This window comes from Pseudophryne corroboree, chromosome 6 (assembly GCF_028390025.1).
Source record: "Pseudophryne corroboree isolate aPseCor3 chromosome 6, aPseCor3.hap2, whole genome shotgun sequence".
Lineage (NCBI taxonomy): Eukaryota > Metazoa > Chordata > Amphibia > Anura > Myobatrachidae > Pseudophryne > Pseudophryne corroboree.
This window is the reverse complement of record NC_086449.1, coordinates 535,953,017-535,978,322: the sequence shown is the minus strand read 5'-3', so window position 1 is coordinate 535,978,322 and position 25,306 is coordinate 535,953,017. Positions and strand designations below refer to the sequence as shown.

The window sequence follows — 25,306 nt, the reverse complement described above, 5'->3', positions numbered from 1 at the left end:
TATTTATTCTGATATGGCAGAGAATTATACTTATTTTGTAATATTGATGATCATGCCAAAAATACATTATAATTTAATCATTGCAGCTGTACCTATTTGCTTGTTACATATATAGTTTAGGAATCAACCTCACCATTTAAAAATGAAGGTCGCTTTTTACATTGTCCACACACACTGAAATCCTGTTGCTTTTCCCAAGAACTGAGTGATAGAAGTGACTTTACTGTAAGCTATAGAATTACTTACCATGAGGTAGTGGTGATAGCACTGTGTACCGGGGCATTTCTAGAGAGGAGAAGGCCTGTGTGCAGATTCTGTCTGGGCCACCTCCTCTCTATCCGTCAGCGCTGTAGACTCTGGGCACTAGGGACCCTAATGCTGTCCCAGAGTTTAGTGTGCATGTGTAGATCTCCGGGAAAATGGTGTGGCAGACATTTTCCCAGAGATTTTCTTACTGCACATGCACAAATCTCTGGAAAAATGGTGTTTTGGTCTAAAGCGTGATTACAGCAGGATTCAGCTTGGTAAATTGAATGGATGCGAAACTGGTGGAAAATCGCTGTAATCCTTTCTGGATTTCAAACTTGTCATTTATTAACTTTGCGCCCACCATAACTTGACACTCAGATAATTTATTTTAATCAATATTTGTGTTTGCTTGAATTTATCCACCACTAGAATGACAACAATTGAAACACCTATATATATAGTACTTTTTATCCATTGATAATTAATTGATACATAGGTTTTCAGAGGGATTTTTTGTTCCAGTGGTTTATATATGTCTTCATTGGTTTCTAAATTTTAGGGTAAAAGTCAATGTACATATGTGTCAGCATGGCCGGACTGGCCATCTGGCACTTCTGGCACATGCCAGAAGGGCTGATGGGCCGAATCAGTCACTCAGAGAGCTGGGAAGGCCACACACAATGCAGCCTCCGGCTCTCTGGTACCATCGTCTCCATGGGGGCGTGACGCGAGTCCACGCCCCCGGACTCGCTGTGCGCCCCAGCAGCCGTTGCCATGGTAATGAAGGGGGGGTGCCACGAGTCCACGCCCCCATGACACGGCACACCCCATATGTCGTGCGACACGCCCCTGTGAGGCGCTCGCATCACCCCCGTTCACGATTGCCAGGGCCGAATTAAGGCCCCAATCCGTCCCTGTGTGTCAGCATACACTTATCCTCAAAACACGCCAAATTGCCCTGTTTAGTTTTCCACTGACTTTGAAACTTAACCGTGCCAAAACAGTAATCCTAATTACCTAGTACACTATTACCAAACAAAGATGCAGAATTGAGAAAAAAAGTCCACAATCTAGGGTAAAATGGATATGAGCAACTTGCACCATATACAGTTATTCTTTATCTGTGACTTAATACTAATTCCTTTGTGAAAAATATCTAATCCTAGGTACCTAGTGTTAGAGGAGTGCTTGTGCAGCCCATGTTTACCACACTATTACCACCAGGCACTGGTACTCAGAGCAGCTAGTGCCGGTGGCGCAACCTCTGAATTGTGTTCACTGCCGCATCTTCCTCTCCTTTCCATCCACAGCTGGGTTGCATAGTGTACATGCACCATTAGAAGTCTAGAAATTGTAAGAAGAAAATATGCGTTGCTCCAAGCACATACAGTAAACGGCAATATTGTTAGCACAGTAAGCAGCTAATGCCCACCTACTCACACATTATAGCACACACACACACACACACACACACACACACACACACACACACACACACACACACACACGCTATATTACATCACAATACCAAGTCTCTGCCAACTTACACACATAATTATTATAACACTTTTCTGGACACTACCACCTCCATTCTCACTATGATCACTAAAATGGCCCATTACACATGCGGAAATGATAATGTTTGCATATTTTATGTAACTGGTCAGTAGTCATTAGGGGTCCGATAGGGCCTCCTAATATTCTGCAATCTCTGAAAACTTTAGAAGGCTCTTGTTTTAGGAGCACCACTCCTTCCTATAGAAAGGAGATTCGGGGATGCGGACACATAAATACATATACAGGTTGAGTATCCCTTATCCAAAATGCTTGGGACCAGAGGTATTTTGGATATCGGATTTTTCCGTATTTTGGAATAATTAGATACCATAATGAGATATCATGGTGATGGGACCCAAGTCTAAGCACAGAATGCATTTATGTTTCATATACACCTTATACACACAGCCTGAAGGTCATTTTAGCCAATATTTTTTATAACTTTGTACAGTAAACAAAGTGTCTACATTCACACAATTCATTTATGTTTCATATACACCTTATATACACAGCCTGAAGGTCATTTAATACAATATTATTAATACCTTTGTGTATTAAACAAAGTTTGTGTACATTGAGCCATCAAAAAACAAAGGTTTCACTATCTCACTCTCACTCAAAAAAGTCCGTATTTCGGAATATTCCGTATTTCGGAATATTTGGATATGGGATACACAACCTGTATAAGTCTTTCAAATTTTCACTTCCAGATTATCAGATTAACATGAAGCATGGGTGCATACACTGTGACATGTGGCAATAAAGTTGAATACGGATGGTGTAATGGTTAGCATTACTGCCTCACAGCACTGAGGTCATGGGTTCGATTCCCACCATGGCCCTAACTGTGGGGAGTTTGTATATTCTCCCCGTACTTGCGTGGGTTTCCTCCGGGTACTCCGGTTTCCTCCCACAATCCAAAAATATACTGGTAGGTTAATTGGCTCCCAACAAAATTAACCCTAGCATGAATGTGTGTGCGTGTACATGTGATAGGGAATATAGATTGTAAGCTCCACTGGGGCAGGGACTGATGTGAATGACTGAATATTCTCTGTAAAGCGCTGCGGAATTTGTGCGCGCTATATAAATAACTGGTAATAAATAATAAATAAATAAATGTGTTGAAATAATGCTATTTTGTTTTTAAAGGCAGTCTGACCGAAGACGCAGCTCTGTGGTCCTGACTATACCTGGTCTGGAAGTGTTCCCAGGAGATCTCCTAGTATCAGATGGTGCCTCCGATTATATGCATAATGCTCCGTGGCTTTCTAATAATGGTATGAGTGGCTTTATACATCTTAGTTATATAGCATCTCCATGTAGCCCAACTTCAATTCTACCTTTACCTGTACTAACAGTCTATCCAGCCACTCTGCCTGCATAGTGAGCAGAGAAATTTAAGCATAGACGAATGAAAATATAAACTGTTTCAGGGTCGTAGGGTCTCCTGTAGGTGGCTTTTCATTGCATGTAATCTTCTGCGTGATCAAAAAGGTGCCACATGTGTTGCGCAATGTTTTCCACATATATACTGCGTAAATCTCTTTAACAGAGTTACAGTTACAGTAAATAGCTATTAGGAATTCAGTCTGCCAAATCTGACAAAGCTATCGGGTCTTACAGTATGTAATAGCCTGCGAGATGCACGCTCTGCGGAAATTACAGCGAGTCTGCCCATATTTTTAAAGTGGCATGCGGCTTTAAAAACACAGGCTAAATTTCTGCAGAGCGTGCAGTTCACAGGCTGTTACATAAACCCCATCATTTCCATATAGACATAATGCAGCTGACCTTAATCAAGTGATTTATAAAGCTATTCATATGCCCCTTCTTTAAGGTTGCTATCCAGAAAGGAGTAAAGTGCTACTATAGGATAGAAAGCAAAGTTGTTGTTGTTGTTGTTATTGTTGTTGTTGTTGTTGTTGTTTTTAATAATAATACTAATAATGATAATAAATAATGATATTTCTCTGACATCCTAGTGGATGCTGGGAACTCCGTAAGGACCATGGGGAATAGCGGCTCCGCAGGAGACTGGGCACAAAAGTAAAAGCTTTATGACTAGCTGGTGTGCACTGGCTCCTCCCCCTATGACCCTCCTCCAAGCCTCAGTTAGATTTTTGTGCCCGGCCGAGAAGGGTACATGCTAGGTAGCTCTCCTGAGCTGCTTAGAGTAAAAGTTTAAATAGGTTTTTTATTTTCAGTGAGACCTGCTGGCAACAGGCTCACTGCATCGTGGGACTAAGGGGAGAAGAAGCGAACTCACCTGCATGCAGAGTGGATTGGGCTTCTTGGCTACTGGACATTAGCTCCAGAGGGACGATCACAGGCTCAGCTTGGATGGGTCCCGGAGCCGCGCCGCCGGCCCCCTTACAGAGCCAGAAGAGCGAAGAGGTCCGGAAAAATCGGCGGCAGAAGACGTTCCTGTCTTCAATAAGGTAGCGCACAGCACTGCAGCTGTGCGCCATTGCTCTCAGCAAACTTCACACTCCGGTCACTGAGGGTGCAGGGCGCTGGGGGGGAGCGCCCTGAGACGCAATAAAACACGTTTTAAACCTTATATGGCTAAAGAAATGCATCACATATAGCTCCTGGGCTATATGGATGCATTTAACCCATGTCAGTTTTCCTAAAAAAAAAAAGCGGGAGAAAAGGCCGCCGAAAAGGGGGCGGAGCCTATCTCTTCAGCACACAAGCGCCATTTTCCCTCACAGCTCCGCTGGAAGGACGGCTCCCTGACTCTCCCCTGCAGTCCTGCTACAGAATCAGGGTAAAACAAGAGAGGGGGGGCACTAATTGGCAGATAATACAAATACAGCAGCTATAGAAGGGAGAAACACTTATATAAGGTTATCCCTGTATATATATAGCGCTCTGGTGTGTGCTGGCAAACTCTCCCTCTGTCTCCCCAAAGGGCTCGTGGGGTCCTGTCCTCTATCAGAGCATTCCCTGTGTGTGTGCTGTGTGTCGGTACGATTGTGTCGACATGTATGAGGAGGAAAATGATGTGGAGGCGGAGCAATTGCCTGTAATAGTGATGTCACCCCCTAGGGAGTCGACACCTGACTGGATGGTCGTATGGAAGGAATTACGTGACAGTGTCAGCACTTTGCAAAAAACTGTTGACGACATGAGACAGCCGGCAAATCAGTTAGTGCCTGTCCAGGCGTCTCAAACACCGTCAGGGGCTCTAAAGCGCCCGTTACCTCAGATGGTTGACACAGACCCAGACACGGATACTGACTCCAGCGTCGACGTTGACGAGACAAACGTAATGTCCAGTAGGGCCACACGTTACATGATCACGGCAATGAAGGAGGCTTTGAACATTTCTGATACTACAAGTACCACAAAAAGGGGTATTATGTGGGGTGTGAAAAAACTACCCATAGTTTTTCCTGAATCAGATGAATTAAATGAGGTGTGTGACAAAGCGTGAGTTTCCCCCGATAAAAAACTGCTGATTTCTAATAAATTATTGGCATTATACCCTTTCCCGCCAGAGGTTAGGGCGCGTTGGGAAACACCCCCTAGGGTAGATAAGGCGCTCACACGCTTATCAAAACAAGTGGCGTTGCCGTCTCCTGATACGGCCGCCCTCAAGGAACCAGCTGATAGAAAGCTGGAAAATATCCTAAAGGGTATATACACACATACTGGTGTTATACTACGACCAGCAATCGCCTCAGCCTGGATGTGCAGCGCTGGAGTGGCTTGGTCGGATTCCCTGACTGAAAATATTGATACCCTGGATAGGGACAGTATATTATTGACTATAGAGCATTTAAAGGATGCATTACTATATATGCGAGATGCACAGAGGGATATTTGCACCCTGGCATCAAGAGTAAGTGCGCTGTCCATTTCTGCCAGAAGAAGTTTATGGACACGACAGTGGTCAGGTGATGCGGATTCCAAACGGCATATGGAAGTTTTGCCGTATAAAGGGGAGGAGTTATTTGGGGTCGGTCTATCGGACCTGGTGGCCACGGCGACGGCTGGGAAATCCACCTTTTTACCCCAGGTCACCTCTCAGCAGAAAAAGACACCGTCTTTTCAAACTCAGTCCTAAGGGCAAGCGGGCAAAAGGCCACTCATTTCTGCCCCGGGGCAGAGGAAGGGGAAAAAGACTGCAGCAGGCAGCCTCTTCCCAGGATCAGAAGCCCTCCCCCGCTTCTGCCAAGTCTTCAGCATGACGCTGGGGCTTTACAAGCGGACTCAGGCACGGTGGGGGCCCGTCTCAAAAATTTCAACGCGCAGTGGGCTCACTCGCAAGTGGACCCCTGGATCCTGCAGTTAGTATCACAGGGGTACAAATTGGAATTCGAGACGTCTCCCCCTCGCCGGTTCCTGAAGTCTGCTCTACCAACGTCTCCCTCCGACAGCGAGGCAGTATTGGAAGCTATTCACAAGCTGTATTCCCAGCAGGTGATAATCAAGGTACCCCTCCTACAACAGGGAAAGGGGTATTACTCCACGCTGTTTGTGGTACCGAAGCCGGACGGCTCGGTGAGACCGATTTTAAATCTGAAATCATTGAACACTTACATAAAAAGGTTCAAATTCAAGATGGAGTCACTCAGAGCAGTGATAGCGAACCTAGAAGAAGGGGACTATATGGTGTCTCTGGACATCAAAGATGCTTATCTCCATGTCCCAATCTACCCTTCTCACCAAGGGTACCTCAGGTTTGTGGTACAAAACTGTCATTATCAGTTTCAGACGCTGCCGTTTGGATTGTCCACGGCACCACGGGTCTTTACCAAGGTAATGGCCGAAATGATGATGATTCTTCGAAGAAAAGGCGTCTTAATTATCCCTTACTTGGACGATCTCCTGATAAGGGCAAGGTCCAGGGAACAGTTAGAGGTCGGAGTAGCACTATCTCAGGTAGTGCTACGTCAGCACGGGTGGATTCTAAATATTCCAAAATCGCAGCTGATTCCAACAACACGTCTACTGTTCCTAGGGATGATTCTGGACACAGTCCAGAAAAAGGTGTTTCTCCCGGAGGAGAAGGCCAGGGAGTTATCCGAGCTAGTCAGGAACCTCCTGAAACCAGGACAAGTGTCAGTGCATCAATGCACAAGGGTCCTGGGAAAGATGGTGGCTTCTTACGAAGCGATTCCATTCGGAAGATTCCATGCAAGAACTTTTCAGTGGGATCTGCTGGACAAATGGTCCGGATCGCATCTTCAGATGCATCAGCGGATAACCCTATCTCCAAGGACAAGGGTGTCTCTCCTGTGGTGGTTGCAGAGTGCTCATCTTCTAGAGGGCCGCAGATTCGGCATTCAGGACTGGATTCTGGTGACCACGGATGCCAGCCTGAGAGGCTGGGGAGCAGTCACAGAGGGAAGAAATTTCCAGGGCTTGTGATCAAGCATGGAAACGTCTCTTCACATAAATATCCTGGAACTAAGGGCAATTTACAATGCCCTAAGTCAAGCAAGGCCTCTGCTTCAGGGTCAGTCGGTATTGATCCAATCGGACAACATCACGGCAGTCGCCCACGTAAACAGACAGGGCGGCACAAGAAGCAGGAGGGCAATGGCAGAAGCTGCAAGAATTCTTCGCTGGGCGGAAAATTATGTGACAGCACTGTCAGCGGTGTTCATTCCGGGAGTGGACAACTGGGAAGCAGACTTCCTCAGCAGACACGACCTCCACCCGGGGGAGTGGGGACTTCACCCAGAAGTCTTCCACGTGATTGTAAACCGTTGGGAAAAACCAAAGGTGGACATGATGGCGTCTCGTCTCAACAAGAAACTAGACAGATATTGCGCCAGGTCAAGGGACCCTCAGGCGATAGCGGTGGACGCTCTGGTAACACCGTGGGTGTACCAGTCAGTGTATGTGTTCCCTCCTCTGCCTCTCATACCCAAAGTATTGAGAATCATAAGAAGGAGAGGAGTAAGAACTATACTCGTGGCTCCGGATTGGCCAAGGAGGACTTGGTACCCGGAACTTCAAGAGATGCTCACGGAGGACCCGTGGCCTCTACCTCTAAGAAAGGACCTGCTCCAGCAGGGACCTTGTCTGTTCCAAGACTTACCGCGGCTGCGTTTGACGGCATGGAGGTTGAACGCCGGATCCTGAAGGAAAAAGGCATTCCAGATGAAGTCATCCCTACCCTGATCAAGGCCAGGAAGGATGTAACCGCGAAACATTATCACCGCATTTGGCGAAAATATGTTGCGGGGTGTGAGGCCAAGAAGGCCCCTACAGAGGAATTTCAACTGGGTCGTTTCCTGCATTTCGTGCAAACAGGACTATCTATGGGCCTAAAATTAGGGTCCATTAAGGTTCAAATTTTGGCCCTGTCAATATTCTTCCAAAAAGAACTGGCTTCAGTGCCTGAAGTTCAGACGTTTGTCAAAGGGGTACTGCATATACAGCCTCCTTTTGTGCCTCCAGTGGCACCTTGGGATCTCAATGTAGTGTTTGAGTCTCCTAAAGTCACATTGGTTTGAACCACTCACCACTGTGGAATTAAAATATCTCACATGGAAAGTGGTCATGCTGTTAGCCCTGGCTTCAGCCAGGCGTGTCTCAGAATTGGCGGCTTTATCATATAAAAGCCCTTACCTAATTTTTCATTCAGACAGGGCAGAACTGAGGACTCGCCCTCAATTTCTCCCTAAGGTGGTTTCAGCGTTTCACATGAACCAGCCTATTGTGGTGCCTGCGGCTACTAGGGACTTGGAGGACTCCAAGTTGCTGGACGTAGTCAGGGCCCTGAAAATATATGTTTCCAGGACGGCTGGAGTCAGAAAATCTGACTCGCTGTTTATCCTGTATGCACCCAACAAGCTGGGTGCTCCTGCTTCTAAGCAGACGATTGCTCGTTGGATTTGTAGTACGATTCAGCTTGCACATTCTGTGGCAGGCCTGCCACAGCCAAAATCTGTAAAAGCCCATTCCACAAGGAAGGTGGGCTCATCTTGGGCGGCTGCCCGAGGGGTCTCGGCTTTACAACTTTGCCGAGCAGCTACTTGGTCAGGGGCAAACACGTTTGCTAAATTTTACAAATTCGATACCCTGGCTGAGGAGGACCTGGAGTTCTCTCATTCGGTGCTGCAGAGTCATCCGCACTCTCCCGCCCGTTTGGGAGCTTTGGTATAATCCCCATGGTCCTTACGGAGTTCCCAGCATCCACTAGGACGTCAGAGAAAATAAGAATTTACTTACCGATAATTCTATTTCTCATAGTCCGTAGTGGATGCTGGGCGCCCATCCCAAGTGCGGATTGTCTGCAATACTTGTATATAGTTATTGTTACAAAAATCGGGTTGTTTATTGTTGTGAGCCATCTTTTCAGAGGCTCCTACGTTTATCATACTGTTAACTGGGTTCAGATCACAAGTTGTACGGTGTGATTGGTGTGGCTGGTATGAGTCTTACCCGGGATTCAAGATCCTTCCTTATTATGTACGCTCGTCCGGGCACAGTATCCTAACTGAGGCTTGGAGGAGGGTCATAGGGGGAGGAGCCAGTGCACACCAGCTAGTCATAAAGCTTTTACTTTTGTGCCCAGTCTCCTGCGGAGCCGCTATTCCCCATGGTCCTTACGGAGTTCCCAGCATCCACTACGGACTATGAGAAATAGAATTATCGGTAAGTAAATTCTTATTTTATATAGCATGTTTCTCCTAATATGACTCAAAGTGCTTTTCATGTGACTTTACAGCACAAAATACAAAACTAGCCTAACAAGAGACATTAGTGAAATGCTTTGATGAGGGGCAGATGTAGAGGGTCAGGATTTGTGGAAACACCACATAGGCGTAGGACTGTAAACTGTCCTTTGTTTTATCATTTTGCACCATCTCACTCTAATGCAGGGGTAGGCAATTTGTGGCATACCAGCTGCTGTGGAACGACACCTCCTAACATCTTACCTCCCAACTTTGGTCAAAGGGGGCGGAGCTTCACAAAAAGTGGCGCGGTCTGGTGGAACCCCCCATTCTGGTCACTATGGGGGCGTGCCAGCACTCTCCGAGATCCTGGGCTGCACCCATGCTCCCCCCTCACTGTTAATAGATGTTGTGCACATGTGCACGGCATCTATTCTCTTCATCTCCTGCGGCTCTGCCATGCAGAGCAGCGATGTTTGGGGCCCCCCACCGCGGGATACTGCTGGCCGCATGTGGGAAAGCGGGACAGTCTCAGGGAAATGGGACTGTCCCACTGAATGCTGGACAGTTGGGAGGTATGCAGCATGCCTTGCCATAGTTTTGATGTTGGGGAATTATAAACTTGTGGCAGGGCATGCTGGGATGTATAGTTCTACAGCAGTAGGAGTGCAAGCAAAAAAGTAAAGATCACGTGATGAATTTTTAAGTGATTGCAAGGTCAAGGATTTTAACAATCCAACAAAAGGAAACACAAACAGGCATGAGCGTAGGTTTATCATTTGAAGGTGACAGCGATGTTGTGACGTTTACAAGTAGAGTACGCATGCACTGAAACAATGATATTTATCTGTATCATGTCAGGAGGTAAGATCGGAATTCTGCAGTCCATTATGCTGACGTTCAATGATGGTGGCATGTTCATAATGTTGACATTTAACATGTTGACAACAGAATGTCAACATACAGTATTTTGCTCATGTTAGGGTCTGGCAATGTATGTCAACAGTTTGCTGTTGATATGTTTAATGTTCCCATTATGAACCATGTTGACATAATTGAATGTCGATGTACTGTATTTGTTATTGACCTAAAGTCCACGTCGACAGTCTGAATGTTGACTTTTCATACCACAACCACAGGAGTACCTGAAAGGCAATATGTGAGGCAATGACAAATATAAAACAACAATAAAAGCAGGGGAAAAAAAATTGCGAAAAATCAGTAGGTAGGATAAGTTACATGTGGAGGGAGACATGATAAACTTTGGGTAGAATATAGATGAATAGCCGTGGTGACCCAGATATCTAAAATGGAAATAAAGATTAATATCAATGATTGACTGCAGAAGCAATCAGCAGGTGGTGGTGATGTAGATCAGGAGTTGTAATAAGGGGATCGGTATGGGATCCCAGCGGACAGGAGACCGACACCGGGATCCCGACTGATGAAATCCTGGCAGCGAGTGCAGCATGTCCCCTAGCGGGCTTGCTGCACGCTACTCATTGGGCCCGGTGGCTACCTTAGGCCACCGCACTATTATATTCCCCATCAGGTGGTGGAGTGGACCACCACCCAAGGGTGAATTCCATGGTTGTGTCAGTATTCTGACTGGCATAATTTCACCGGGTGTCAGGATTCTGGCATCGGTATCCTGACCGCCGGTATCCTGACAGCCGGGATGTTAACCGCATACCGTAATAAGGGCCATTGAATAGATGGTGGTGAAGCAGAGAGTATATGCCTATTTAACATACTGCATTGTAAGGCTCTAGCGGAGGTCATTCAGGAATGCTCCTTGTAATCCTACAGTATTATTGGAGATCCTGTAACAGTTGGAGGTCTTGTCTTTTTCCTTTTTAATATATGTTTGCTAATTTTTCTTGTTACAATACTGACTTTGAATGCTTATTTTCACTAACTAGATGCCAAGAAACCAAAATGGCCTTTCTCTAAGAAGGCATCAGTGAGTATTACATTTTAATTTACTGTTACTGGTGTTGTTGTAAAACTGCATATTTACATTAACTATTTTGTGGAACTAGATTAAAGTGTATACTATACTGAACTGCCGTTGTATCTGACTAAACAATTACTGAAATCTGTCCAGTCAGGCAGCCATTAAATGCAACTACATTTCTCCAAGCTGCTAGGGCTGCAAAAACAACAGGTACTGGCATGGGTGAGCAGCCCCTAAACCAGGGGCATGAACACCTGCATTTTTATTATTATTATTATTATTATTATTATTATTATTATTACAGGTTGAGTATCCCTTATCCAAAATGCTTGGGACCACAGGTATTTTGGATATCGGATTTTTCCGTATTTTGGAATAATTAGATACCATAATGAGATATCATGGTGATGGGACCTAAATCTAAGCACAGAATGCATTTATGTTACATATACACCTTATACACACAGCCTGAAAGTAATTTTAGCCAAATTTTTTTATAACTTTGTGCATTAAACAAAGTGTGTCTACATTCACACAATTCATTTATGTTTCATATACACCTTATATACACAGCCTAAAGGTCATTTAATACAATATTATTAATAACTTTGTGTATTAAACAAAGTTTGTGTACATTGAGCCATCAAAAAACAAAGGTTTCACTATCTCACTCTCACTCAAAAAAGTCCGTATTTCGGAATATTCCGTATTTCGGAATATTTGGATATGGGATACTCAACCTGTATTTGTACTTACTTTGACTGTGCTTCACTTTTGGTTCCTGTCATTTACTCCCCCATTGTTGAAATCGCTATGGCTCCTCCTTAATCACCCTGTAATGCCGTGCACACCAGTGGCTGGTGACTGCGGCACACAATCACTGCTGCTCTGCATATTTACTAAACTCCTGATCCCGTGGGACAGTGCTACCATTTTTGCTGGAACCAAGCACTCAAATTGGGACTATCTTGCGGTAGCTGGAACAGTTGATCTAGTGCGTTAATACGTGACTGGTCAACATGGTCAAGTTTTTTCATTTGCAGCAGTTCCACAGAGGTCTGCAATATACTCATATCTCCTGCTAGGCTCAGTTGAAATTTTTGCTTGTAAATGTGGGGGTAATTCTGAGTTGATCGCAGCAGGAACTTTGTTAGCAGTTGGGCAAAACCATGTGCACTGCAGGGGGGGGCAGATATAACATGTGCAGAGAGAGTTAGATTTGGGTGGGCTGTGTTCAATCTGCAATCTAAATTGCAGTGTAAAAATAAAGCAGCCGGTATTTACCCTGCAGAGAAACAAAATGACCCACCCAAATCTAACTCTCTCTGCACATGTTATATCTGCCTCCCCTGCAGTGCACATGGGGGTAATTCCAAGTTGATCGCAGCAGGATTTTTGATAGCAATTGGCCAAAAACATATGCGCTGCAGGGGAGGCAGATATAACATATGCAGAGAGAGTTAGATTTGGGTGGGTTATTTTATTTCTGTGCAGGATACATACTGGCTGCTTTATTTTTACACTGCAAATTAGATTGCAGATTGAACACACCCCACCCAAATCTAACTCTCTCTGCACATGTTATATCTGCCTCCCCTGCAGTGCACATGGGTGGTCATTCCGAGTTGTTCGCTCGGTAATTTTCTTCGCATCGCAGCGTTTTTCCGCTAATTGCGCATGCGCAATGTTCGCACTGCGACTGCGCCAAGTAAATTTGCTATGCAGTTAGGAATTTTACTCATGGCATTACGAGGTTTTTTCTTCGTTCTGGTGATCGTAATGTGATTGACAGGAAGTGGGTGTTTCTGGGCGGAAACTGGCCGTTTTATGGGTGTGTGTGAAAAAACGCTGCCGTTTCTAGGAAAAACGCGGGAGTGTCTGAAGAAACGGGGGAGTGTCTGGGCGAACGCTGGGAGTGTTTGTGATGTCAAACCAGGAACGAAACTGACTGAACTGATCGCAGTTGGCGAGTAAGTGTGGAGCTACTCAGAAACTGCTAAGAAGTGTCTATTCGCAATTCTGCTAATCTTTCGTTCGCAATTTTACTATAAGCAGCTTGCGAGCGAACAACTCGGAATGAGGGCCATGGTTTTGCCCAATTGCTAACAAAAATCCTGCTGCGATCAACTCAGAATTACCCCCTGTGTCACTTATTTGGTGTCCTTGTAATCATACAAAAAAAAAAAAATTTTGTCTGTTAAATTTAATGAATGTAAGAATTTGTTTTTCGGTATAATGCACTTTTCTCTAACGTCCTAAGTGGATGCTGGGACTCCGTAAGGACCATGGGGAATAGCGGCTCCGCAGGAGACAGGGCACAAAATAAAAGCTTGAGATATCAGGTGGTGTGCACTGGCTCCTCCCCCTATGACCCTCCTCCAAGCCAGTTAGATTTTTGTGCCCGGCCGAGAAGGGTGCAAACTAGGTAGCTCTCCAGAGCTGCTTAGAATAAAAGTTTAGTTAGGTTTTTTTATTTTCAGTGAGTCCTGCTGGCAACAGGCTCACTGCATCGTGGGACTAAGGGGAGAAGAAGCGAACTCACCTGAGTGCAGAGTGGATTGGGCTTCTTAGGCTACTGGACGTTAGCTCCAGAGGGACGATCACAGGTTCAGCCTGGATGGGTCACCGGAGCCGCGCCGCCGTCCCCCTTACAGAGCCAGAAGAGACGAAGGTCCGGTGAAAGCGGCGGCAGAAGACATCCTGTCTTCAAGACTAAGGTAGCGCACAGCACCGCAGCTGTGCGCCATTGCTCTCAGCACACTTCACACTCCGGTCACTGAGGGTGCAGGGCGCTGGGGGGGAGCGCCCTGAGACGCAATATAACACACATATACCTTAGCTGGCAAAAGGAATACATCACATATAGCTCCTGGGCTATATGGATGTATTTTTCCCCCTGCCATTTTACACAAAAAAGCGGGAGTTAAGGACGTCGTGAAGGGGCGGGGCCTATCTCCTCAGCACACTGGCGCCATTATTCCCTCACAGCTCCGCTGGAAGGACGGCTCCCTGATTCTCCCCTGCAGTACTGCATCTGATTCAGGGTAAAAAAGAGAAGGGGGGGCATTTTGGCAGCAAATAACTAGATTAACAGCAGCTATAAGGGATTAACACTTATATAAGGTTATCCCTGTATATATATAGCGCTGGGTGTGTGCTGGCAGACTCTCCCTCTGTCTCTCCAAAGGGCTAAGTGGGGTCCTGTCCTCTATCAGAGCATTCCCGGTGTGTGTGCTGTGTGTCGGTACGCGTGTGTCGACATGTATGAGGAGGAAAATGAGGTGGAGGCGGAGCAGTTGCCTGTGTTAGTGATGTCACCCCCTAGGGAGTCGACACCTGACTGGATGATTGTGTTTAAGCAATTAAGTGATAATGTCAGCAATTTACAAAAAACTGTTGACGACATGAGAAAGCCGGCAAATCAATTAGTGCCTGTTCAGGCGTCTCAGACACCCTCAGGGGCCCTAAAACGGCCGCTACCTCAGTGGGTCGACACGGATCCAGATACAGATACTGAATCTAGTGTCGACGGTGACGAGACAAACGTAATGTCCAGTAGGGCCACACGTTACATGATCACGGCAATGAAAGAGGCATTGAACCTTTCTGACACTACAAATACCTCAAAGGCGGGTATTATGTGGGGTGTGAAAAAACTGCCAATAGTTTTTCCTGAGTCTGAGGAAATAAATGAGGTGTGTGATAAAGCGTGGGTTTCCCCCGATAAAAAACAGCTAATTTCTAATAAGTTATTAGCACTATACCCTTTCCCGCCAGAGGTTAGGGCACGGTGGGAAACACCCCCTAGGGTAGATAAGGCGCTCACACGTTTATCTAAACAAGTAGCGTTACCGTCCCCTGATACGGCCACCCTCAAAGAACCAGCTGATAGGAGGCTGGAAAATATCCTGAAAAGTATATACACACATACTGGTGTTATACTGCGACCAGCAATCGCATCAGCCTGGATGTGCAGTGCTGGAGTCGCATGGGCGGATTCCCTGACTGAGAATATTGATACCCTGGATAGGGACAATATTCTGTTAACTATAGAACATTTAAAGGATGCATTGCTATATATGCGTGATGCGCAGAGGGATATTTGTACCCTGGCATCAAGAGTAAGCGCAATGTCCATCTCTGCCAGAAGAGCATTATGGACCAGACAGTGGTCAGGGGACGCAGATTCCAAACGGCACATGGAAGTATTGCCGTATAAGGGGGAGGAGTTATTTGGGGCTGGTCTAACAGACCTGGTGGCCACGGCAACGGCTGGAAAATCCACCTTTTTACCCCAGGTTACTTCACATCAACAGAAAAAGACACAGTCTTTTCAAACTCAGTCCTTTCGTTCCCATAAGTACAAGCGAGCAAAAGGTCACTCTTTTCTGCCCAAGGGCAGAGGAAGAGGAAAAAGGCAGCACCATGCAGCCGCTTCCCAGGAGCAGAAGCCCTCCCCTGCTTCTGCCAAGTCTTCAGCATGACGCTGGGGCTTTACAAGCAGACTCAGACACGGTGGGGGCCCGTCTCAAGTATTTCAACGCGCAGTGGGCTCACTCGCAAGTGGATCCCTGGATTCTACAGGTAGTATCACAGGGGTACAAACTGGAATTCGAGGCGTTTCCTCCTCATCGGTTCCTGAAGTCTGCTTTACCAAAGTCTCCCTCCGACAGGGAGGCAGTTCTGGAAGCCATTCACAAGCTGTACTCCCAGCAGGTGATAATCAAGGTACCCCTCTTACAACAGGGGAAGGGGTATTATTCCACACTATTTGTGGTACCGAAGCCGGACGGCTCGGTGAGACCAATATTAAATCTAAAATCTTTGAACACTTACATAAAAAGGTTCAAATTCAAGATGGAGTCACTCAGAGCGGTGATAGCGAACCTGGAAGAGGGGGACTATATGGTGTCGCTGGACATCAAGGATGCTTATCTCCACGTCCCAATATATCCTTCTCAAGGAACAGTTAGAAGTCGGAGTGGCACTATCTCAGGTAGTGCTAAGTCAGCACGGATGGATTCTAAATATTCCAAAATCGCAGCTGATTCCAACGACACGTCTACTGTTCTTAGGAATGATTCTGGACACAGTCCAGAAGAAGGTGTTTCTCCCAGAGGAGAAGGCCAGGGAGTTATCCGAGCTAGTCAGGAACCTCCTAAAACCAGGACAGGTCTCAGTGCATCAGTGCACAAGGGTCCTGGGAAAAATGGTGGCTTCTTACGAAGCGATTCCATTCGGAAGATTCCATGCAAGAACTTTTCAGTGGGATCTACTGGGAAAATGGTCCGGATCGCATCTTCAGATGCATCAACGGATAACCCTGTCGCCAAGGACAAGGGTGTCTCTCCTGTGGTGGCTTCAGAGGGCTCATCTACTAGAGGGCCGCAGATTTGGCATTCAGGATTGGATCCTGGTAACCACGGATGCCAGCCTGAGAGGCTGGGGAGCAGTCACACAGGGAAGGAATTTCCAGGGCTTGTGGTCAAGCATGGAAACATCTCTTCATATAAACATTCTAGAACTAAGGGCCATTTACAATGCCTTAATTCAAGCAAAACCTCTGCTTCAGGGTCAGGCGGTGTTGATCCAGTCGGACAACATCACGTCAGTCGCCCACATAAACAGACAGGGCGGCACGAGAAGCAGGAGGGCAATGGCAGAAACTGCAAGGATTCTTCGCTGGGCGGAAAATCATGTGATAGCACTGTCAGCAGTGTTCATTCCGGGAGTGGACAACTGGGAAGCAGACTTCCTCAGCAGACACGACCTTCACCCGGGAGAGTGGGGACTTCACCCAGAAGTCTTCCACCAAATTGTAAACCGTTGGGAAAGACCAAAGGTGGACATGATGGCGTCACGTCTAAACAAAAAACTGGACAGATATTGCGCCAGGTCAAGGGACCCTCAGGCAATAGCAGTGGACGCTCTGGTAACGCCGTGGGTGTACCAGTCAGTGTATGTATTCCCTCCTCTGCCCCTCATACCGAAAGTATTGAGAATCATAAGAAGGAGAGGAGTAAGAACTATACTCGTGGTTCCGGATTGGCCAAGAAGGTCTTGGTACCCGGAACTTCAAGAGATGCTCACGGACGAACCGTGGCCTCTACCTCTAAGACAGGACCTGCTACTGCAGGGGCCTTGTCTGTTCCAAGACTTACCGCGGCTGCGTTTGACGGCATGGCGGTTGAACGCCGGATCCTGAAGGACAAGGGCATTCCAGAAGAAGTCATCCCTACTCTGGTAAAAGCCAGAAAGGAAGTAACCGCAAAACATTATCACCGCATTTGGCGTAAATATGTTGCGTGGTGTGAGGCCAAGAAGGCCCCTACACAGGAATTTCAACTGGGTCGTTTCTTGCATTTCCTGCAAACAGGACTGTCTATGGGCCTAAAATTAGGGTCCATTAAGGTTCAAATTTCGGCCCTGTCGATATTCTTCCAGAAAGAACTGGCTTCAGTACCTGAAGTTCAGACATTTGTGAAAGGGGTGCTGCACATACAGCCTCCTTTTGTGCCTCCAGTGGCACCTTGGGATCTCAATGTTGTGTTGAGATTTCTAAAATCACACTGGTTTGAACCATCGTCTACGGTAGATTTAAAATATCTCACGTGGAAGGTGTCGATGCTGTTGGCCTTGGCTTCAGCTAGGCGTGTGTCAGAATTGGCGGCTTTATCATGTAAAAGCCCTTACCTAAATTTTCATTCTGACAGGGCGGAATTGAGGACTCGTCCTCAATTTCTACCTAAGGTGGTTTCTGCATTTCACATGAACCAACCTATTGTGGTACCTGCGGCTACTAGGGACTTAGAGGACTCTAAGTTGCTGGACGTTGTCAGGGCCTTGAAAATATATGTTTCCAGGACGGCTGGAGTCAGGAAAACTGACTCGCTGTTTATCCTGTATGCACCCAACAAGCTGGGTGCTCCTGCTTCAAAGCATACGATTGCTCGTTGGATTTGTAGTACAATTCAGCTTGCACATTCCGTGGCAGGATTGCCACAGCCAAAATCAGTAAAAGCCCATTCCACAAGGAAAGTGGGCTCATCTTGGGAGGCTGCCCGAGGGGTCTCGGCTTTACAACTTTGCCGAGCAGCTACTTGGTCAGGGGCAAACACGTTTGCTAAATTCTACAAATTTGATACCCTGGCTGAGGAGGACCTGGAGTTCTCTCATTCGGTGCTGCAGAGTCATCCGCACTCTCCCGCCCGTTTGGGAGCTTTGGTATAATCCCCATGGTCCTTACGGAGTCCCAGCATCCACTTAGGACGTTAGAGAAAATAAGATTTTACTTACCGATAAATCTATTTCTCGTAGTCCGTAGTGGATGCTGGGCGCCCATCCCTAGTGCGGATTGTCTGCAATACTTGTATATAGTTATTGTTACAAAAAATTCGGGTTATTATTGTTGAGCCATCCTTTCAGAGGCTCCTTTAAATTTATCATACTGTTAACTGGGTTCAGATCACGAGTTGTACGGTGTGATTGGTGTGGCTGGTATGAGTCTTACCCGGGATTCAATATCCTTCCTTATTATGTACGCTCGTCCGGGCACAGTATCCTAACTGGCTTGGAGGAGGGTCATAGGGGGAGGAGCCAGTGCACACCACCTGATATCTCAAGCTTTTATTTTGTGCCCTGTCTCCTGCGGAGCCGCTATTCCCCATGGTCCTTACGGAGTCCCAGCATCCACTACGGACTACGAGAAATAGATTTATCGGTAAGTAAAATCTTATTATAGTTTAAAAATGATACTACTTTATACAGGTTCAGTCTCCCATATCCCAAAATACAGAATATCTCAAAATATGGAATTTTTTGAGAATGACTGAGAGTGAAACCTTTGATTTTTGATGGTTCAGTGTACACAAACTATATTTAATGAAATTTAGAATTGCCAAACTGCTGTGCTTGGCTTTGGATTTTTTTTTTTACAAAAAAGCTAAAATCACATAATTTGGGCCTTTTTTTATTCCTAGAGTATTGTTAAGCTCAATAACATTAATTTCCAGGCAATTTTGACCTCACAGTTCACAATATTGTCTTCACCAATATTGGTCAAAGGCTGCAGCGAGCTGGCTGGTTACTAAGCGACAGAGCAGGGGCACAAACACACGGCAGTTTAAGGCACATCTATGAAACATTGCCATCACACTGTTTGGATCACAGAGCTTATAGATGCACGTGAACAAAACACACCAACCAATAGCTATATATCTTTTATTTATTTTTCAATTTTTTACTTGCAGCTCAGTTCAAACTTCGTGGATCACAGGGCTTATAGATGCACGTGAACAAAATGCTCTTGAGTAAAGTGCACCAACCAACCAGTACAAAAACTGTATATATAATATATATATATATATATATATATATATATATAAACAAATAACCAAGTTGCGCTATAAATCCCGCCTTAGACCCAAGAGTCCTTGGGGAGAAACGGCTGCTGATCTCCAATACAAGTCCTCCTGCCAGTCGAGAACCAGTAATTTAACAGAAAAGATAATTGTACGGAGAGCGCTCAAATGTATGTTAATGTCTCTTTAGTTCTTTCAGTGAAAGTTCTACAATTTGGATTTGACCACGGAGAGTTGAATGATTCTGAAAAAGACCCTCTCACCAGATTCACCCAGACAGGATAACACTCATTAATCCAAAGCTTCCATAAATTTTTTTTTTTTTTAATTAAAATCTTTTTTTTGTAAAGTAATAAAAGACTCTTACATTGCTCTTAACATTTGTGGGACATGATCTTATTAGGACTTGCTGTCCACCCCAGCCGGGGAGGAGCTCAAATGACAGCCTGTCCACCCACTAATGTCTAATCACCCAACGCGTTTCGTCTAACCAGACTTCCTCAGGGGTGTTTTTTATATGTAAGAGCTGTGCTCTAACTGAAGAGAAGTAAAAATAGGGATGGTGTCCCTAATTGTAATTAAAAAGTCTCAGTGATAATATCTTATATTTGGTAATACAACCAGTGCAAGAAACTCCGATTTTCATATAACCAGCGTACAGGACCGTTCTGATTCTTTATTTAATTTGATAGCTGCAAACTAGAGCTGCTGTCCTCAATGCTATCCTCACTCTGAATGCTTTGGATTAATGAGTGTTATCCTGTCTGGGTGAATCTGGTGAGAGGGGCTTTTTCAGAATCATTCAACTCTCCGTGGTCAAACCCAAATCGTAGAACTTTCACTGAAAGAACTAAAGAGACATTAACATACATTTGAGCGCTCTCCGTACAATTATGTTTTCTGATAGAGATATATATATATATATATATATATACTGCTCCAAAAAATAAAGGGAACACTAAAATAACACATCCTAGATCTGAATGAATGAAATATTCTTATTAAATACTTTGTTCTTTACATAGTTGAATGTGCTGACAACAAAATCACACAAAAATTATCAATGGAAATCAAATTTATTAACCCATGGAGGTCTGGATTTGGAGTCACACACAAAATTAAAGTGGAAAAACACACTACAGGCTGATCCAACTTTGATGTAATGTCCTTAAAACAAGTCAAAATGAGGCTCAGTAGTGTGTGTGGCCTCCACGTGCCTGTATGACCTCCCTACAACGCCGGGGCATGCTCCTGATGAGGTGGCGGATGGTCTCCTGAGGGATCTCCTCCCAGACCTGGACCAAAGCATCCGCCAACTCCTGGACAGTCTGTGGTGCAACGTGGCGTTGGTGGATGGAGCGAGACATGATGTCCCAGATGTGCTCAATTGGATTCAGGTCTGGGGAATGGGCGGGCCAGTCCGTAGCATCAATGCCTTCGTCTTGCAGGAACTGCTGACACACTCCAGCCACATGAGGTCTAGCATTGTCTTGCATTACGAGGAACCCAGGGCCAACCGCACCAGCATATGCTCTCACAAGGGGTCTGAGGATCTCATCTCGGTACCTAATGGCAGTCAGGCTACCTCTGGTGAGCACATGGAGGGCTGTGCGGCCCCCCAAAGAAATGCCACCCCACACCATTACTGACCCACTGCCAAACCGGTCATGCTGGAGGATGTTGCAGGCAGCAGAACGTTCTCCTTGGCATCTCCAGACTCTGTCACGTCTGTCACGTGCTCAGTGAGAACCTGCTTTCATCTGTGAAGAGCAAAGGGCGCCAGTGGCGAATTTGCCAATCTTGGTGTTCTCTGGCAAATGCCAAATGTCCTGCACGGTGTTGGGCTGTAAGCACAACCCCCACCTGTGGACGTCAGGTCCTCATACCACCCTCATGGAGTCTGTTTCTGATTGTTTGAGTAGACATATGCACATTTGTGGCTTGCTGGAGGTCATTTTGCAGGGCTCTGGCAGTGCTCCTCCTGTTCCTCCTTGCACAAAGGCGGAGGTAGCGGTCCTGCTGCTGGGTTGTTGCCCTCCTACGGCCTCCTCCATGTCTCCTGATGTACTGGCCTGTCTCCTGGTAGCGCCTCCATGCTCTGGACACCACACTGATAGACACAGCAAACCTTCTTGCCACTGCTCGCATTGATGTGCCATCCTGGATGAGCTGCACTACCTGAGCCACTTGTGTGGGTTGTAGACTCCGTCTCATGCTACCACTAGAGTGAAAGCACCGCCAGCTTTCAAAAGTGACCAAAACATTAGCCAGAAAGCATAGGAGCTGAGAAGTGGTCTGTGGTCACCACCTGCAGAACAACTCCTTTATTGGGGGTGTCGTGCTAATTGCCTATAATTCCCACCTGTTGTCTATTCCATTTGCACAACAGCATGTGAAATTGATTGTCAATCAGTGTTGCTTCCTAAGTGGACAGTTTGATTTCACAGAAGTGTGATTGACTTGGAGTTACATTGTGTTGTTTAAGTGTTCCCTTTATTTTTTTGAGCAGTGTATGTATATATATATATATATATATATATATAATTTTTTTTTTTAAACCTGCAGTTCGGTACCAACTGCATGGATCACATGGCTTATAGATGCCCATGAACAAAATGCAGCAAACAGTACAATTTACAGCAGAGATAAGCGCAGCACACCGCAGCATGTTCTCTATACAAAGGGGTATATGCAATTATGGTTGAATTGCCGCAAATGTCGAAAAACGGGGCATTTTCGACAAAAAAAACCTGTCGAATTGGATTCGACAATGCAATACAGTACTTTTCGACAAAAAACCTGCCGTTTCAGATTCGACTTTTTGCAATTCGACATTTATCAAATTCGACATGTCTGCAATGGTAAAAATGCGGCTTTTCGACAAAAGTATATTCAATTGAAGAATGTCGATTCGACAACAGTGCTTTTCGACAGTCATTTCGTCAATTTCATTCCGCCTCATTTTGCTGTCGTCATCTAATAATTTTTTTTAAAAACATGGTTTTTTTTGGTGTTTTTTTGATTGCTAATAGCATATCCATTTATACTAGAAGGGATTATCTACTTGGTTTGTCTATTTAGGAGCCACAAGTATTATTTAATATATTTTTTACTGACTAAAATAATATGGAGAGATCAGTGCATGTTTTTCAGTGGGAAGGGGTGGGAATGGGTTAAAATTTCAGAAAAAAAATGCGTGGGGTCCCCCCTCCTAAGCATAACCAGCCTCGGGCTCTTTGAGCCGGTCCTGCTTGTAAACATACTGGGAAAAAATGACATGGGATCCCCCGTATTTTAACATCCAGCACCGGGCTCTGCGTCCAGACCTGGTGCCAAAAATACGGGGGACAAAACACCTAGGGGTCCCCCGTATTTTTAACACCAGCACCGGACTCCACTAGTCAGAGAGATAATGCCACAGCCGGGGGACACTTTTATATAGGTCCCTGCGGCCCTGGCATTAAATCACTAACTAGTCCCCCCTGGCCGGGGTACCCTGGCGGAGTGGGGACCCCTTAAATCAAGGGGTCCCCCCCCTCCAGCCACCCAAGGGCCAGGAGTGAAGCCCGAGGCTGTCCCACCCATCCAAGGGCGGCGGATGGGAGGCTGATAGCCAAGTGTCAAAAAAAATATATTTTTTTTTGTAGCAGAACTATAAGTCCCAGCAAGCCTCCCCCGCAAGCTGGTACTTGGAGAACCACAAGTACCGATCTACACTGGATTGTTATGAGTATAATTTTATTTACAGGTACCCCGTAGATTCTACGTGGAGAAGGGGACCGAGCCTTCGTGTCAACATAGTTAAGTATGTGTGTATGTTGGTGTGCATGTATGTAATAAAGTTATACTGTCACGGTGTGTGTGTGTACTGTTTTTATTTGGGTATTTTATTTGTAGTAGAACTACAGGTACCAGCGGGCCCGTTTCCCCCCGCATGCTGGTATTTGTGGTTCTCCAAGTACCAGCTTGCGAGGGAGGCTTGCTGGGACTTGTAGTTCTGCTACAAAAAAATATATTCTTTTTTTTTTACACTTGGCTATCAGCCTCCCATCCACCGCACTTGGATGGGGGGGACAGCCTCAGGCTTCACCCCTGGCCCTTGGGTGGCTGGAGGGGGGTCCCCTTGATTTAAGGGGTCCCCACTCCTCCAGGGTACCCCGGCCAGGGGGGATTAGTTAGTGATTTAATGCCAGGGCCGCAGGGACCAATATAAAAGTGTCCCCTGGCTGTGGCATTATCTCTCTGACTAGTGGAGCCAAGTGCTGGTGTTAAAAATATGGGGGACCCCTACGTGTTTTGTCCCCCGTATTTTTGGCACCAGGACCGGACGCAGAGCCCGGTGCTGGTTGTTAAAATACGGGGGATCCCCTGTCATTTCCCCCCCCGTATTTTTACAACCAGGACCGGCTCAAAGAGCCCGATGCTGGTTATGCTTAGGAGGGGGGACCCCACACAATTTTTTTCAGTTTTTTTTAACACTTTTGTGCCGTCCATGAAGTCGAATCCAGGCCGCACACTATTCGTCAATTGGTCCGTTTTTCGACAGTGGGACTGTCGAATCCGTTTTTTATTGAATATGTCGAATTCGGGTCCCGGCGGCTGGGATTCGACTGTCGAATTGTGTCGAATCCAAAAACGTTCGAAAATTGCATATACCCCAAAGTCACTATACAGCATAGCCAGTATAGCACAGCACACAGCAGTGTGCAGCATGCCACCTATACACAGTCAATACACAGCACAGTCAATATAGCAGAGTATAGCACAGCACACAGCAGAGTGCAGCATGCCCCGTATACACAGTCACTATACAGCACAGCCACTTGTGAGTCTGGACACAGCACAGCCTGTATGGCAGAGTACAGTGCAGCTTGCATCAGCGTGCAGTGTGCCCCCTATACTCAGTCACTATCCAGCACAGCCACTTGTCAGTCTCGGTATACAGTACAGCCACTTGAGTGAACTGGAGTCGAGTCACTTATATAGAATCCAACTCCTGCAAGAATCTGACTCCAGGAAGATAGCGTTCGGCCTCAAATGGGAATCCGAGTCTGGCGGGAAACACCCGAGCCATGGCTCAGTGGACTCTGATCCCAATGTTTGGAGAGGCTCTGATTACTGAGAATCCGTACCGCTCATCTCTAGTTGTAACAACGTATTATACTTACAATGACATACTAAAAAGCTACTTATGATTTAATTCTTATGTATATATTTTGTTTCTTAGTTTATCAAAGGAAAACAGAAGCAAATTTCTGATTTGGAGAACTGTCTGTCAGCCTTCAAGATTCCAGATTTCACAGACTATGATTTCTATAATATTAAGGTATAGTAGTAAAACAACAATTTCTATTGCTTTACTATACAGCAAAAAAAAACCTCTTGCATATGACATCCACTTTTAAAAGGAAAACATTTACATTGCATTTCAAGAAGCTTGCAACCTGTATTTTTGTCTAGTTTCAATGGTGCTCACATAATTTTCTTGGTTTGTTTGAATATTGTAAATGATCTTAGATAAATTTTTACCATTATAATTGTAC

At 45.7% G+C, this 25,306-nt stretch overlaps 1 protein-coding gene across 3 annotated transcripts in view; it reads left to right on the top strand.

Annotated features, from left to right (window-relative positions):
• Positions 1 to 25,306, top strand: part of PLEKHG7 (pleckstrin homology and RhoGEF domain containing G7) — a 355,229-nt gene that overhangs the window by 241,491 nt on the left and 88,432 nt on the right. For all 3 annotated transcript variants that reach the window (XM_063927631.1, XM_063927630.1, XM_063927632.1), the window contains 3 exons: positions 2,959 to 3,086; positions 11,369 to 11,409; positions 24,991 to 25,089. In XM_063927631.1, the coding sequence (XP_063783701.1) occupies positions 2,959 to 3,086; positions 11,369 to 11,409; positions 24,991 to 25,089 (268 nt within the window). The remainder of the gene's footprint in view (positions 1 to 2,958; positions 3,087 to 11,368; positions 11,410 to 24,990; positions 25,090 to 25,306) is intronic.